Below are 18489 nucleotides of genomic sequence, written 5' to 3'. Positions count from 1 at the left end.
CAGTTTAATTATGCCCATTTTAATTAACTTTTTTTTTTTTTCTTTAATCCTTACAGTTTATATTTCCAGGTAGACAATGTTTTTCAATATGTATAATTAAATGCGTCCTGTCGCACTGAAAGTAAGGATTGGGAAATAAATAATAATAATAATAATAATAATAATAATAATAATAATAATAATAATAATAATGTTAATCTTTGGCAAGCATTCCCTACGATAAATGTTAACTGGGGCAAAGTATTATTGTTTTTAATCCAGATTTCAGTCTTTTCAATTGTAAAGTGCAGGGCAGCACAGAAGGATGAAATACCACCTGTCATAACATCATCTTTCACATAAAAAAAGCATTAAAAAAGATGGGCTTATGCTTTTCTTCAAGATTTCATTTGAGATGGAAATTTTTGATTACTGGAGGGAAATAGCTTGACCTCAGCGAGTCGGGTCGGCCCTATGGGAGAAGTTGAGATGAAGTTAAGCATAGAGTCCAGGCATGAAGTCCCCATTCAAAATGCAGTTATTTAAGCACCGTTACCCAGTTCATTAAATCTCTTCTCTCTCTGCTCCACTTCAGCTGAGTGCCAGAAACCAGCTCCAAACTCATTCCCCCCAAAGACTTCCCAAGAGGAAAAGCAAGCTAGAATATGTCAGAAGCCACAGATGAATTGCTTTTAATATTTCCAAGACAAAATTAAATCGTACTGGGATGATGTTTATTTACTTATTTGCTTGTTTATTTAATTATAAAGTGCCACGTATATTATATACTATACAATTCCACTTCCTTCGATATCTATATATATATAAATTATACCGATTTCACAGGTTATTTTCAGCTTAGGGAATTTCACTATTTTAGTATTTCCGAAACATCTCAAGTTCTCCACATTAAGAATGACAATAAGACATCTACTGCTCCACTAATGTATTAACAATGTCTAGAGACCACAAAATTGCACTATATATTAGTATAAAGGACTGAGATTTGTTTAATTTTTATTCAAATTTTACTTGAATTTGTATTGTTGGTTCTAACCATTGAAAGGATTGGTTACTAATTTTAATGAATTACTTGTATCTGCAACTTAAATTTAACAAGTCGTATAAATATATCCCACAAGGGCTTTATTAACAGTTGTCTTTTCAATCTTCAGTACAGCACATTAAATTGTATTTCAGAGGAAGGAAAAGCAAGGTAATAAAAAGAATGATAATAAAATAGAAGTATGATATTTTATATACGTTTTCTCCATCATGCACTGCAGCTCAATTTTGCGGTCGGAAAAAAAAAACAGCCATTGATTGCAATGCCGACCTATCACCTTTGGGAACAGTCACAAAGGAAGGTAACTCTGCCCCCCGATCCGAGTTGCTTCTTTTCAGTGGCATGGCAGAAGGATGCAGTAGTATCACAGCAGTGCCCGGGCTGCATAATTCATGGCACTCACCTTCGCCGGAGTGTGAATCCAGATGGCGGCGTTGAACAGGATGTGGTCGCACAGTTGCTTTAATAACGGCGCACCGTGAGTCAATCCATCCAGGTACTTGGCGAAAGACAGGAACTGCTCCAGCACAGCCCTAGTGATGTGAACTCTTGATGACTGGACAGTGAGAACACAAAATAAAAGCATTGTCATAACATGGTGGAGAGAGCGAGAGCGAGAGCGAGAGCGAGAGAGAGAGAGATTAACACTGAACACAGGTCCTTGCCTGGTGTTTATTCTGGGTTATGGAAAGCTTGGTCCTGTTTCTGCTGCATTTGACTTTGTAAACATTTGAGGTCGGAGTTTGGTTTTCCAAGTTGTTTGGTTTTGTATTTTCAGAGCACTCTGCTTGCCAAGGTTTTTCAGAAAACAGGAGCTTAAACAGATGGCTACCTATCAGGATCCATTCTGTCTGGCAGGATGTGAAATATCACACAATTGGCAACTATCAGGTACAATCTGAGTCCATCCATTACTTACAGCCAGGTAAATGAATGACTCTCAACCACCATAACAAAATATGTTTATTTTCAAAATCAAGTGCACATGGGCAAGTGAACGAACTGGGACAATACGTGCCACCATTCCAGTTTGAAGATTAGACAAATATAGACAAACTTCCTTTCTGAGCCCAAAGGCATGTTCACAAACACCTATACTGAGGACAAAAATGATGAAAGGAAGTCGTCCGTTTCGATCTCAGCAGGGTAGCTGTGCTCACGATTCCATGATTTGTCTGATTAGGGATAAAGAGCAGGAGATGCTGCCACTTGATATAAGGCAGAGCAGGCTTTAAAATCCACCCCAAGCTTGTCCTGCCAGACACTATGATCTGTTTTAATGTGAAACACACGCAAACTTGCTGTGTTCCGGTTGGTATGCATGGAATGTCTTTTATAATATCCTACAAAGCATCTGATTTTTGTGAGGGTGGGGAGGATGGGAGGATGGAGGGCATTCGCTGCCAGCAGATCTGATTTTAATTGTACTTGTTTATTTTGCTCGTATGCTTTCTTTGGATTTGCACAATCACTGCAGGAAGTAAGCGGTGCGGCTATCAGGATGATATATAGAGAAGGTCAAATAAGATTGAAAATGACGGATTGGAAAGGAATAAACAGGAATTTATCAAACAAACCACCGGGTCTTAGGTAGCCTTGTCAAAGACCAGGAATTGCCTGAAGTGCTGATGTAAACACAGCTATGTTCTGGGGATGAAGAACAAGCTTAGGTTTCAAGTGTCATGCCATGCTAGCCTACCTTCTCCAGCAGGTATCCAATCACCAGGAAGCCCTTGCCTCCAAGCATTTGCTCTTGCATAGCGACTGAGCTCTTCAACAGTTCCACCAAGAAAGCCAGGAGTGTGGCACTGCAAAACAAAGATGGCCACATCACTGAGAAACCACAACATGAGAAAGAGAGGGTAATGGGCCGTACATTTACGTGAAATCTTCTGGTTAATTGTAAGAACTGAACTGAAAGAAGTCACACAAAAGTGACAGTGCTCCTGAGCAGACAACTATCAAAGCACCCAGTATAAAAGCAAATACTGGTGTCATTTTGGATTTTGGAAACACAGTTTATTTATGGGGCGTTAATTATGTGAACTACTTAGACAACAACAACACAGTAAATAACATATTATACATTAACTTATATATTGTTTTACTTTAATGTTTGTATTTTGTGTATCTGGGTAACTATACACACTTCTTTATATAGTGCATTTTAATTTAGTTACTTTTGACCATCATCCAGTGTTGCCATCACCCGTCGTGGATGATAGAGAACAGGGCATTAAATGCAAGTTTTTAAAACAGATAGAGACGCTCTATATTTTGTGAGTAAACTGTATACATAAATATTTTCAAATTAAGGCCCAAAGTATTAAATATCTCATCTGAATGACCGGGAAACATAACCTCAGGTAATAGGTGTGCCTAGCTTTAGTTATAAAAAACCATCCACTTCTAAAAGGGTGAAGTATTCATGAAAAATGAAAATTAGTCTCATCTCAACTCAAGCGAGGCACGGCAGCAGAGCTAAAATGTAACGGTAAACCATTTAGAAGACTTGCAATCAATTTGTGAAAAGGCAAAGTAGATTATTCTCCAGGAATGATTATTTTGGTTTATGACACACAAGTATGCAGTTCTAATGTAATTCAGAGAAAGAGGACAATGCCAATACAAGGTTAAGAAAATAAATGATTGCAGGCAAAATTACTTACTAGGCTGCTAAACAAGCAGAATACGTTTTCAAAATTCCTCATTATACACTACACTGCACAACAATGAGACCGAATATAACAATGGCTACCTTCTTTAATTCAAGTTGTGAGAAAAAAAAAAAATCTCCTCCTTACCAACACTGTGAAACACAAACACCCCCCCCAACAAAAAAAGCAATTATCAGTAAACATGCTTTTGAGGTCAGCTGATTTCTTTCACAATTAATGCAAAGCTGAAAACTGCATTATCACACTGCCCTGACTGAGTGTAAACCTGCTCCCTTGTGCTTCTTAATCAGCTTTAAACCACAACCCCCAGAAGGCCAACTTCCAGGACTGACACGCTACACAAGGACAATCATTCTTCTGCAGAGCACTTCCACACTGAGCTGCTCATTATTCATGTATATAGGCTAAAGAAAAGTGCCAGCTATGGCCTAAAATCGGCGTAACTTTTTATTTTATTTTATTTTTATCAGATGGGTGCCACAGATTATTGATGTTCATAATATGAGGTTTATTTTGAAAAATTAGGTTTTGTTTTCTCAGAACATAATTCTTTGTCTTATGTGGTATATGCATTGTGGAGAACAGTGCTAAAAAAAAGACGAAATGCAAATGACCCTTAAAGAGTTTCTTCGCTATTGCAGCTTTCTGATAATCATCACATACTAGAACACCCCCTGATAAATGTAGTTCGGTAGCTTTGTACAGTTGCTTACGTCTATAACACAAAGCTGAAACTTCCACACAGGAACCAGGGCAAGAACAAGAAGATTGTTAGCTGTGCAAACTCGGTTTTCCGACCAATAAAGTGAAGACTGAGCATATTTATTCCCCTAAGCTCAAGGGAAACTGGGATGCGCTACCGATTGATTGAGTTATAGCCCAATTCAGCGCAGACGGCCCAACTCTTATTAGATTCGCTGCATGTTTGAAGATTCGGATGTGACAACGTGACCTTCAGAGGAGTGGCTTCTGAAATAATTACATCCGGACAAAACGGTACCAAATTGGATTTGGCAACGTCGGTGTCGAGCTCTGCTCATGTCAACAAAGAGGCCCTTCTACTTACCATACAGTGGTTTCTACTTGACTGTCGTTCTGTTGACGATAGTCCAGCTGAGCAAACAATGGGAAGAGAACCTGAATCCCCCCAATTGAATGGATCGCACTGTGGATTGAGTGAGTCACTATAGCTTTCACATCCTGTAAGCAAAGGAAATTATATTTAACACGAATGCTGACATCTCAGTTATGGCAAGAAACACACGCATGAGGACTGTCAGTCATGGCATAATTTGCTGAGGTGTAACTGAAATGCCACAACCTGAACTAATACACAGGAGAATACAAATATATATATAACAAAACACGCACACACACACACACACACACATATATATATATATATATATATATATATATATATATATATAAACTAACTGAGAAATTTGTTTTTCTCTAGTAGAATACTATGCAATGCAACTAACAGTCTATTCAAGCAGAAAGCACAACAGAATAAGACAGAATACACATCAGAAGTCATTAACAAATATGACCTGGACAGAATACATAAAATAATATCATAATCTTGGTCTACATATTGGTCACACTTATTTTAGTTGTCCACAATCAACTTTCAGCTTCCATCTTTCACAAACAGAATTGCGAGCCTCAAAGGGAGGGAAGAAAAAAGAAAGAAAGAAAAATGTTTTATTTTTTAGATATAGGGTGTGTACTCTTGGTGTAGTGTAGTTTCTATGTAGTTGAATGATTATGAACAAAACAAAACAAAAAAAAAACGATGTGAGTAAGTCTTACGTCTGAATTATTTATAATTGAAGACCAAACTGTGGAAAGGCTGTTCATCAAAACATACATAATCTTTAGAATAAAATATCTGTGGAATAGCTAAAAGGACAGATGTTTCGGGTCAACCGGACAACAATCAAGCAATGCAAACCTGCAGCATCAGCGCATGTGGGGAGTGGACGAAAATCGAGGGGTTTTCCTTGGGGGAGGACTCCAGGCAGAGCTGTGCGTCCGTGGCCTTGGCGTTGTAGGTGAAGGCGATGCTGCTGGCCAGCTTCCCGTCATACAGGACCTGTTTGTGGTGCTCCGCCAGGTGAATGTCACTCTCCGATTTGAATTTAAATGTGCTCTGCAATACAAGGACAGGGGGCAGGACACATCCATCACAGTGAATAAGAGTGAAGTGAAAATATAGGTTTTAGGCAGTTAATTAGACACACACAGCACAGCCAAGATATTAGGCAGAGCGTCTCTTCAGAACCGGAGCTGGTTTATTCAGATTCCAGAAGCATATGGGATTGTGATACTACAGCTCAAATAAAACAGTGCCCAGTCCTGTACCAATTAGAGCCCGGTACACACACAATGCGCTGATGAGAAAAGGCAACGCAGGTATTCAAGACCTTCAAAACTATTCTTCATGAAGTTACATTACTGCCAAGGGAATTCCTGCAAAGTCTCTCTGCATTTGCATTGCTGCATTCATCATTGCCTTGGCATCACCCCGCTAAGTCCTGTGGGCACGCAGGCTACGGCGAGCAGCTATTAAGCAGTCCCTCATTATAACCAACACACACACAAACAGCTGACATGTCTTTTAACATCATACTTGGTTTTTCTCTCATGTTAAGCAAGGACGTCTCTATTGCCTGGGAAGTCCAAAACTAGAAATTCTGGGAAAGCATGTAACCATTATTATATAATGTTAGCTTTAGGAAATTGACCAAGACAGTTTTCCAGACAAATATCCCAACTGACACATAAAATATAGCAGCTAATAGCTATACCAAGAATTCATGAACTGGGTAAACCTAAGAGTTAATTTTATTCTGGGTTTGAACATGTTTTTTTACCATGGTTAATATATTGACCATATTTCATATCATTCAACCCGAAGGGGAAAAAAAAAAAGGTTAATCAAAAATAATGTTAATAAGTAAATCAGTCATACAATGTCAAAGGTAACAATAAATAATTAACATCAGGAACACTTTCCACAGCAATGATTCACAGTGAATGATTTTTAACATCAGGAAAAGAAGGAAATGAACCTGTCTCAGTGCAGTTAGTTTGAAAATGTCTTCAGTGGAGAAGCTTTGAAACTTCTGGAGTGCAAGACATCTTAGATACTCTAAAGCATGTTCAGCGATGCATAGGAAACTAGAAAGGTTCAGATTCTGAGGGAAGGATTTATTATTCCCAAGTTTCAGCAGACTCCACACCTTCCAAGCAGAGCTAAATCACACCCTGGCAAAACCATGACAATATCACAAAAAGGTGCCATTTCTCTACTATACCGCAATAGGCCCCATGGTATATATCAGTAAATTCACACAACATTAAAATGCAGTGTTGCAAGTAAATCCACATTGTTTTTGAGCTTTAAACTGTCACCTGTAGAAAAATACATCAGAGACAGAGAACAGCTTGCAACTGCAGTGGCCGACACCTTGAACTCAGCACTGTGACTTTGACAGTTTCCTCCATGTCTTGGTGAAGCCAATATACAAACCGTCTGGAACATCCAATCTGGACTTCCCCTTCCTGCGGTGGCCCAGTCAAAAGCACACATGCCGTGGGAAGAGGAACTTTTCCAGATCTCCCAGCCTTTGGGAAAAAGGTCCTACATTCAGCCAATTATTTAAGTTGTAGGAAGTTGGCCATTTATGGAGCCCTGAGGGACTGAGCTCAATCCAAGTCTAGGAAATGCATTATTAAACCATATTTTGTGGACGACAGACGGTTCATTTTTCAATTGTATGGAATATGCCACTCTAAATTAGAATTTCATCATTGTCAAGGTAGTGCTATAACATCCTTTATGGCCTGCAGTCCGGCGCTATTTCAAGGAACAATACTAACTTTGGTAATAACCTTTCCATCAAGGGCTAACAGGCCATGTGCAATGAAAATGATATACTAACATTGCTATTGAGGATGTTTTCATAAGACCACAAACAGCTTGTGGACGTTGAGGTAGGTGCAGGCCTATACTAACCTATACAAATATATGGTAAAAATGAACCGTAACAGACAGGAGTGTTCTGGTTCACACACAAAAGGCAGTCTATTTAAAGCTATTATCCATTCAGGAGCGACACATTCTCTATCTATCCCTGGGCCTGTAGACAACTTAAGTGCTATCTGCTTCTGAACAGGGCATAACGAGCTTCATTATCCGGTGAAAAATAGAATGCCAACGTCACGCCAGTGAGAGTTTTCCATAAATTACCAGCTGACTAAAACCAAAATGCAGAATCTAAATGATCCTACCCTAGTATTCTGATGTACCTCCATTTTCCCTTGGTGCCCTGACAACATCCTCGCGTAACAACAAAAGGAATGGCGGATACTGAATCATAAAACTAGTTTATGGTATTATTATTATTATTACTTTAGTCATTTAGCTGACGCTCTTATCCAGCGCAACTTACATTTGTACCCATTTATACAGCTGAGGATTTTACTGGTGCAATCTAAGTGAAGCACCCTGCTCAAGGGTACAACAGCACTGCCTCACCCAGGATTTGAACCCACAACTTTCCAGTCATGAGTCCAGAGCCCTAACCACTACTCCCCAGTGCTGCCTATTATGGTACCTTCCTGAATAACACAGGCACATGAACTCCAACTTTGCAAACTTGATGAGGGTCTGTAATTTCAATAAGAATAGAAATGCAGCAACAGAGTGGTTTTGGAGGGACACCAGTTTTTTCCTGCAGTGACTTTTGCACCATGTTCCTTTTCCTACTGTAATGCATGCAATTATGTAACTGCTTACAGTTCCTTCAGCGGCTTACAATCCAATATGCTTTTCAATGGAAGTCACCTTGGATCAAGGCATCAGCCACATAAATGAATAGGCTAATAAGTATACCAACGGAGCTGTCTTTACCTAATTGATGCCTTAATTGAAGTTACAATGTGCTTACCAAAGCACGTTCTCGGCTGAAACATTACAGTAAAAAAAAAAGTCTGCTAAAGCCAATTTAGGTGTCAGCTCAGTAGCCGGGAACTGAGACGGAACAAAAAACAAACGAAGACCCTTGAAGCAACATGCTGTCTCCTATCACCTTCATAATGAACACATATGACGGCAGCGTGTTTTCATCACATATTGCACATTTCTCCAAATTACTTTCCTTAATCAGCATTAGCAAATCGTGAACTGTCACTTATTATAAAGCCGTTCCAAATAAATGAAAACTCTGACGGGGGGGGTGGGGAGAGAACAGGTCAGCCTGTCAGTTCGTGTAATACCAATAACTATTTTACAAGAAGGGGGGGAAGTGAAGGTCACTATTATATACAACAAACTGATGAAAGCATTGTGTGTGAAAAGGCCAGGGCTGCTCTCCCGACTCCAGCCTCCAATCTTCACTTAAGCAGCATTGCTGACATGAGTAAAACCCCCACAAAACCGCCGCACACAGAGTGAAAACAGCTGCCACTAAAAGAGCCGTGTGTGCGAACACCGCCGAACATTACTTACTGCCTCGACTATATTTCAGGCCGTCCAGCCCCACTGTAACACAACACGACACGACCGTAATTTAATTTTGCCCCCAGAATCCTCAGATAAGCCAACAGAACAATTTACAGCAGAGTATGAGAAGTAAGATATCATTTTTCTCTCCCCCAACCCCTACCTGAAAGGCATACAAATAACAAGTGTAATGGAACAGTGTGTGAAGGAAACCAGCCCTAGTGTGAAAGTACCAGTGCATGCCTGACTGGTTCCTGTTCCTAAAAGCAGCTCTTAGAAGGTCTACAATGATGAAGCAGAACATTGCACTCACCATCCAGCAAGTTAGTGTACTTTTATTATTTAATGGGTGCTCACATACAGGACATAACAAATAATTGTTCAAGTGGGCAAACACTGTGGAAATGTTTAATAAAAGTATTCCCTTCTGCTTTGGATCTCACTTTAAAATGCATGGTTACCTCTAACAGAATTGTGGATGATTAGTTTAATTATTTAGGCTGTCAGTTCGATTATTTTGTGGAATGATAAGTTAAGTACAAATCCTACTGATGTGAACAGGTAATCTTTTGTACTTATTAGCCAATTCCATCAAGAGCCCCCCAAGGTAAGAAACTGATGAACATCCCCCTTTGTGTGAAATCCGATCCAGCCTCATCAGGTGAGACTTGCCATTGAATTTGTATAATATTAATGGAAACCTGTATCCGGCTGTTCAAAAGTCTGCTGGAATTGCTGAATGTGCCATGAAACCTTCACCATTGCATGTTTTTGGGCTTGTGAAGATTTTGATTCTCACAAATGCACTTTAGTGATCTATTTCTCCCTCTCGCAAGGTGCTTTAGATAAGCAGAAACCCTCTTTCAGACTCTTTGACAGACTGGTCATCAACGAAGACTATTTTGTTTTGCTTTAACAAGGATGCTCTTTTACGGCTGCAGAGTTTAACCTTATGTGGGTCGTCAGTTCGAACAAGACACTCTTTTAATATGTTTTATTTTGACCTTGGGAAGTTGGGATCCATCTGTCCTGCTAATCTCCACCGCGTATTTGACGTTCCCTTGTCTTACAGGAGCTTCCCTTTATACTCTTGATCTTGATAGGAAACCGAGTCTAACTAGATATCATATCAGCTTAAGTTAAACCAGCCTTGTGTCAACAAATCAGACAAATTGTTGCTTTCTTGACTATTTCTGCAGATCTTGTGTCAGCTTCATTCAGGGGGAAAAAAATGAGTTATTCAGATTTTAGGGGGCTGGAGGCCACAGCAGTTTAGGTGGTTCCATTTTCTGAGGATGTGATTCTGGATAAAAGCCTGAAACATTGCTTTCAATAAGACTCAAGCTGCAGCATTCTACTGTGATAGGTTGGCCATGGTATGTCATTACTCTACTCCAAACACTGAAGTATTTCAAAAAGAACAGAAGAACAGGCACAGATATATATACACACACAAACACACAGCTTAAGAAGACCACATGAAAGATGGGCTGATTTGTGTGTGTATATATATATATATATATATATATTTTGTGGTAGTGTGAGAGGCAAGGCTGGGGTCAGGGCGGGTCTTTCAGGGGAGGAGACTACAAAACCTCTCCTCCAAGACTCCAAACCCCAGAAGCCAGCAGGGCTCCTGATGGCCATAGCCCTGCCAACCACTTCCTCTATAAAAGGAACCAGGAAACAGACAAGGGTGTGCATTCTTGGCTGGGGGTATCGCGGCACGGCGCCCGATTTTCCAGGACCTGGACCAGGACCAGGACCAGGACCATTCTCCCTCTTGAACCCCGGACTGTCCGACAACCTCCCACCGGTAACGAACTTTGATTACGGACTTTCATTAGGAATCTGCCTTACCCCTGTTGTACTTCTGTCTGCCCTGTGTTCGGCTCTGCTAACCTGGGCATTTACTGTTATTATTGTTAGTAGTGTTTTGTTTGTAGTTGGGGACTGTTTATGTTAGTGCTCAAACTGAGCTGGGTTTTGGTTTTGTTAGTTTTGACACAGTGCCTGCCATTGAGGGGAGCAATAAAACAACAGTGAGCCTGTTTTGTACCCTCTGCCTGCCTCCCTACTGTGTGTTTCAAGACCAGACCCCACCTACATACAGCCCTTTTTGTGACGGGCCCCCCAACCTGCTAGAGTGTGTGTAAGTGTAATCAGCCCATCTTTCATGTGGTGGTCTTCTTCGTGGGCTTTCATCAATTGAGATCCATTCTATAGCTTATTTTGTCCACTTTTGGTCTGTTCTTCATGCAATGTGTCCAGCCTCCGTCCCATTGCATTTTAACATTTTCTCTCTTTCAGTTACTGTATGTCTCGTACTTTTGCTTGTTCTCTGATCCATTCGTTTTTCCTTTTTTTTTTTTTCCAAGCATCTATCCATCCTGTTTCATTGGGGTTTTTGTAGTTTCTGTACCATTTTTTAATTAAGTGACCAGGTGTCAGAGCCATAAATGAGCACCAGTAGTATGCATTGATCAAACACTTGTTTCTTCAAGCAAATGGGTTATTTCTTTTAAAAAGTGTGCTATTTCTTCCAAATGTACTCCATGCCATTTTCACTCTGTTCTTCCAAAAGATCTCCATCTTTGTTGATTTGCTTTTCAAGGTAGACATAACTTTTGACTTACTCAATTATCTGTTGACCTACTTACATTTTCGCCGTTTTAACAAAGTTGTTGAATAGGACTCTGGTCTTACTCAAGTTAAAATACATGTATATATCTTCCTCCACTAGAAGTTAATACACCATAGGTCTTTGTCACTGGAGGAAGAAATGACAGAATGATTTGTAATGGGCACCATACATTTTTAATCATGCTTCAACAGGGCCTAAGTAGGTCTAATTAAATTAATCTTTACATTTAAACATTGCAACACTCATTTTATTGGCTTATAACCTTTAAGATTTATGAAATCTACGCATTCATCTTTTACATCCGAATCATGGTAAACCACTTAGAAATGGAAATTAACAATAATAAAGTAGGAAAGTATCCCAAATGGAGTTACTGTATGTATCGATCAAATCAATGTGTCCATCAATTTTTATTTGTATAGCGCCCTTCGCAGGGTAGCCACAGAGCACTTTACAGACTGGTAAATGTACAGCAAAATAAAATGCATAAATACAATAAAAATAGACCTTTAAACAGTTCACATGATCTAAAGTAAAGTTAATGAACATTTAAATAAATAAACCATTTAGGCACACAGCAGAGAAAAACAAAAACTCCTGTGGATGGCATGTAGGAGAAAATTAATCGCCGGGGGTCCAGGGCTTAGGGCCTAGGCCTAATGGTTGCCTCCCCTCCTGGCAGCATAGCTGTTACAGCAGCAAGGAGATCAGAAAGTTCTTGATCAGTCATGCTGGCTGTGGCATTCCCTCTGGAGTATATATATGTGTGTGTACATAGGTCAACCTAATAATTACAGGAATACGTTTAACTTCAAACTTTGGTTCATTTCTTTGTTTTATCAATCCCTATAAAAGTAATACTTGTAATACTAATTACATATGTGTATGTGCATGTATATTATAGGAAGGAAATTAAGAAAAACATTTGAAACTAAACAAACATTCCACTCACACTATACCTAATTTCTCAGTGGTTCTCAATGGAGTCCGTTCTGATAAAGGCCAAGAAGAAGCTTCATATCCTCATTTTAATAAGTATGTTGTATCAGCGCATAACTTATGTAGCAGAAACCTCTAGGTTCGCAAATGTCTGTAAATTCGAATTGAACAGAGAAAGAATGATATGTTGAGAGCTGAACCGCATGCAAGATCAGCCCAGAGACCTAGGCTAATCACAGAGCAAGCATCTGCATTTTGATCTTCATTAGAATGTATTATTTGTTCAATTAAAGGGGGAGGTATGAAATTAATAATTCAATAGGTAGTGCATTGATCAGTCCCAAGATGCTTAGTTACTGATTATCTACTAGTATGCCTGCATGCGTGTACCTAACTGATTATCTATTAGCACACCAGCCTATCTATGCATTTGTTATGCAATAGTGGCAAATTAAGCAATTGTTTAAGTTGTTGTCATTTATTTATAAAAAGAGAAGGAAAAATCAGGAAATATTTTGAAATAAAATAGGGTTTAATCGTTTCAAGTATACTTTCTGTCACCATACAATTTGAGAATATTTGGAACATTGAAGGGTATCTGAATAAGACAAATTAACTTCTGCAATGCTTTGGATTGATTTATTTGTTGAACAGCTGTATAAAGCAAACAACTAATCAGGAAATCGGTCAAGTATGAGATTATTTTGTTTTTATTTAAAAAAGGCATATGCCAACAAAAGGGTTTGCATTCAATTAAAACCAGCAGTTACTGATGACTAAAGTTTAAACCTGATAATTTACAGACAATTATAATTTCTTAATGTATAAAATACTATAAAACAACAACTAAAAAATGAACAAAGGACAGCAAATTCATTGTCATTTGCCACATTCCTTAAAGTGGTTATTTTTTGCATATTTTTTTAAATCAATTCTACTGTTTAAACATCAGGCAGAAGAACATGGTCTAATACATCTTCACATTTTGCTTCAACTGCTTAAGGAATGTGCCTGTATCATTACTTTATTTTCATTGTTCACTTCTCAACAAGATTTCAAAATGTACCATATATGTTATATGTCCAGTGCACTCAATTGTAAAATGTCAGCTTCCATTGAGTGCAGGGGTGTGCGCCTGAGGGTGCTGTCTGACTGACAACACTCATCTGCTCGAGAAATACCACTCCCTGATGCAATATAGGAGAGCGCAGCTAGACAAACCACCACCCCAAGGACATAGCGCTGGACGGATGCAAGCTGACACACCAAAAGCAGCCTTGCAAGAATTATCAGGATGTGAACAACCAATGGAAAAGTACAAGTCATTTAAAAAGCTGTACCAATACTCATTAGGCCTATGGTGCTTCTTTCATAACTCCACTATATGACATTTACTCTTTACTCGGGACAGAACACTCCAAACGAGGAGGCTGTAATGACAAAAGCAATCCAACACTGTGTACTGTTGCTTCCGCAGGTGAAACGGCACTAAAAGTGTGACAGAGAGAACATGACAGATAAAGGGAGAGACGGTAAATAAAACCCAAAGGTCCCAACACACGTCCCCCACTCGGTGTGTCAATATTAATGAAGTATAATCTTCTAAAAACTCTCAACAGAAACCAATCTTACCTTCCTGCATTGCTACCCCGGCCACAGGGTCAGCTCAGAGGTAGAAATGAACTTGAAATGCACCTCTCAAAAGCAGGCAGGTTAATACAGAAGGCTTTGTTGTTCGCCGGGATACGCCGCCAAAGAACGAAAATCAATAACCGTCCAAAATGTCCAATTCCAACAATAATAACATAATACTCCTCTAAAGGACAGTTGATCTGCTGAGTCTACATGCAAAATGTACTTACCAGTTGTGGACCGAGTAAAGGGGCTTTTTACAAGCACCACTGACAACATAAAAGGAGAAACTTCTCGTTTAGTTCAACCTTTAGACCATTTGTTTGCCCTCCAAAAAGCTGGGCCACGAACATTCCTGCTCGTTTCAACACGCCCACCACATTCGCAGCCATTTCGATTTTGAAAAGGCATGAAATGCACAGTGCAATTAAAGCCAAGGGTTCACAATGTGATTTTGTGTGCATATTGTATGTGGTATCTATCTGTATTTTATCCCGCCATCATTATGGGTTTTGTTATGTGCCGCTGAAAAGCCATAATGGTACAAGGACTAATGGAGTATCAAAGCGAAGCCTGAGAGATGCTGAAAGCCTGGAGCCGAGGTGGAGTACTCGCATTGTTTCAGCATCCTTTCCACATAAAAAGCAGTACTTCAGTACTCTAGTACTCAGACTAAAATCCTGGGCAGAGTACTTCACTGCCTTGCTTAGCAGACACTAATTCAATGACTGCCTACAGCGAGTAAAAGACCTGTAAGAAATGTAATGTGTAAGCAATCCACAGGACCACAGTGAATCAATAGGATGTTTATTATATAATGGTAATAAAATAATCTAGAGAAACAGCTGACAGAGATAGGGAGGATCCTTGGATTAAGCAAAGGGTCTGAGTCCCGAGAAAAATAGGTGAAGTCCTTGATAGGCTGAGACCTCGAAGGCAAACAAAGGATAAGTCCATATATGGGAATCATTGGAAGATTCCATGAATATGCATGAAATACTCATTAATATGCAAGTCGAACAGATTATATTAGCTCCAGAATAATCAACAATGTAGCTAATGAGTAGATGTGTCAAACCGTTTGGTACAATTCCACATCACCACTTTTGTGACCTTGTGGACGACTCTCAGAAACCACAGGAAGGTTTGTTATCAATGTAACCACGTTCACCACATCCCCTGAAAGTGTCAAGGCAAGGGAAATCAAAGATTTTGAGAACCGAGTGTCTATCTGCTACAGACTTCTCAATACACAGGCAGAAAGGCAGATACCCACAGGCCCTGTATGAGCCAAAATAAATTAATTTAAATAATTTCAAAATAATTACATTAACCTACTAACTTTAAAAACTCGTCAGCATGTGAACACTCAAAAGGAAAGTTACCAGCACATTATATAAACAGTGAAAATTAAAACACTGATTTGAAAAACAGGATATTTAATAGTTCAGCCAATCAAACCCACCAGCAGTATCGTGACTTGCATCTTCGGAAACCCTAACAAAACGGAGGAATCCCCCTGCACACCCCTTCATTAAAATCAGGTAATTGCTAGCCGGAATACACCCTTCACTCCTTTTAGCAATCAGTACATCATGATGAGATACTTAAACTCTATCATCGGAGGTTCAGAGCCTATTGAGTCGGCTTTGACAACATAACAACAAAGACCAAAAGAGAGATAAACATCTGAAGTGGTTTTCCCCATCAGTGTTTGGCCTTCTCAATCTCTGAAGTCTAAATTCTGTCGAGCATTTTACAGGCAAACCTAAGAATGCAGTGTGCCTCATCCCAGTAAATAAGACAGGTAGCATGGGTGAAAAACTGTAAATAAAAATATTGTTAGGAATAAGTACATAAAGATACCCATTCCTAGCTGTCATCAAATTCACTCTTCATTTCTTCTAAAGACAGTGAGAGTAAGCAGGAAATAAACTGAGTGCCTTGCATCCCTGTAACCAGAGACGGCTTTCCCCCAAGAGGAGCAATTAGAGGCCAAGAACAAAACAGTGACCAATACAGGCTGACTAATAGAAAACGACAAATATCAGGCCAGTACCTGGGACGAGGCAGGGAGAGACAGGCTGAATACAAATGCGTCAGAGACTGATCTTGTCAAGGCAAACCAGGCCATATGTTTAGTTTTCCGCTGTATGACCAACACATCTAAGTGCTCCTGGGTCATAATATCTGCAGAGCTACGATGTTTTTCCAGGAAAATAAATCCAATCCTTCGCATGTTTGCCCGTGCAGGAGTTTATTAAATATGGGTAAAAGCAGATCTAAGCTAAGGAGACACTGACTGGACCTTTGTGGTTTATTTTTTGCACTGAACAAGTAGCTTGTACAGTAGAGGCCAATTAATCTGTATGAGCCTAAAAAAATAATCAGAGCAGGGGTTGCAGATCTCTTTGGGATGGCGGTGTAGTATACAGGGCAGGGTTCTGGACTCATATCGCCGTACCAGAAACCCCTGAGAGTCCTTGATCCTCACAACTCACACAGGGGATTAATACACTCGATCCAGGGGATTTGTACACTGCCGAGCGCCCAGAGGAGGAAGAGCACTGGTGCAGAGTCATCGCACACAATAAGCCTTGTTATATTGGCAACAATCTGGGTGTTTGCCATTCATTACAAAAGTAAATCTTAAGACTTTATGGAGCACGGGAGGCAAGAAGACTAAGAAACCAAAAAAAAAAAAACCATAAAAAAATACATTATCCCTATGTACTAATAAAAAAACAATTACATGAAATAATAACTAAGTAATTATTTAGTCCTTGTGAACAGTGTGAACTATAAAAAGAAAATTAATAAAATGAAGAATTCAGCCAATTATCCGGACAGCAACAGATGTGAACTTCGTGGGGCTTTTATAGGATACCAATCTGTTTAAAGTCCATTACCAGGTAATATCCCTGGCCCTGACACTAGCCTTAATAACCCAAGATTTCCAAATTCTTTGCAGGGTAGTTACAGTGGGGAAACGAGGTATTAAATCCGTTACGCATCGGGGTCTGGGATCGCAAAGAGAGCAACCCACGATGTTCAGTCCCTCAAAGTCAACACATCACATTTCAAAGGCAAGCTCGGGTGGCCCTATCACTTTACTTGTGGCTCACAAGTGCTTCTGTCACACCTGCAGGCCTCCAGGAGACAGCTAACAAATGTCACTACAATTACCATCAGCTACAAAAACGTGATTGGAAAAGCTGTAAGCTCCGGTTGAGAAATGAGTCAAAGCGGCCATAAATGAAATGGTGACACAAAGTCATGACTTTGTAGTATGGCTATGGTCTGCCCAATCCATACAGTAATGCTGTCTTTCCATCATGGATTTAAAGGAACAAGGTTTGAGTTATTTGGAGTTACTGGGCCCTCTGGAGTTGAGTATTTACATGATGGAAGTCCTTCTTTTCTAATTATTTATTAGAATTACGTACTTTTGAATCTCAACTTGTTCAGTTTACCAAAACAGTAACAACAATTTAAGAGCTGATGCAAAAGGTTAACAGACATTGATTTGCAGCATCAGCACGTGGCTTGGTGCAGTAAACCAACACTTTGTGGAAACATCTACGTGTCCCACAGTCAACTCTAAACACATACCCTCACCAGCAGCCTTTCAAAAAGCAAGTCATTAGGTATTTTTAATTAAAAAAGGAAAAAAAGGAAAAAGACATGAAACAGTCTGCCAACAAATGTCAGGGCCTTCTGCAGTACATTAAATTATGGCACTTAAACAGATGTCCATTTTAATTAGTAATCTTGACAGACATTTAACCCTCGGTGGAGTTCTAATCCATGGGAAATGGGTTATGCAAACTATCAGAACAGGAATTTCATGAATCCTTTAATTTCTTCTTTGCTAGCTGACCTTGGACAACCTATGATTCGCATTTCCCAACTGTACCAGTCAGTAATGTTACCCAAGATTGTTCTATCATAATTCACCTACTTATACTGCCATCTGCATACAAGTTATTCTTACCTCTTAATAAACAAAATATTTAGCTCAGTCATCAGTTTAAAATAG

The 18489-nt window shown here is 39.5% G+C and overlaps 1 protein-coding gene across 1 annotated transcript in view; it reads right to left on the bottom strand.

Moving 5' to 3' along the window:
- Positions 1-18489, bottom strand: part of nbeaa (neurobeachin a) — a 320946-nt gene that overhangs the window by 201550 nt on the left and 100907 nt on the right. Inside the window, exons 9-12 of the mRNA XM_066699758.1 lie at positions 5681-5878; positions 4790-4923; positions 2745-2853; positions 1449-1601 (exon numbers count right to left, since the gene is read on the bottom strand). Of these exons, the coding sequence (XP_066555855.1) occupies positions 1449-1601; positions 2745-2853; positions 4790-4923; positions 5681-5878 (594 nt within the window). The remainder of the gene's footprint in view (positions 1-1448; positions 1602-2744; positions 2854-4789; positions 4924-5680; positions 5879-18489) is intronic.

The sequence above is a fragment of the Amia ocellicauda genome, chromosome 3, assembly GCF_036373705.1.
Source record: "Amia ocellicauda isolate fAmiCal2 chromosome 3, fAmiCal2.hap1, whole genome shotgun sequence".
NCBI classification, from domain to species: domain Eukaryota; kingdom Metazoa; phylum Chordata; class Actinopteri; order Amiiformes; family Amiidae; genus Amia; species Amia ocellicauda.
The sequence above is the reverse complement of the archived record's forward strand: the minus strand, read 5'-3'. Positions and strand labels throughout refer to the sequence as shown.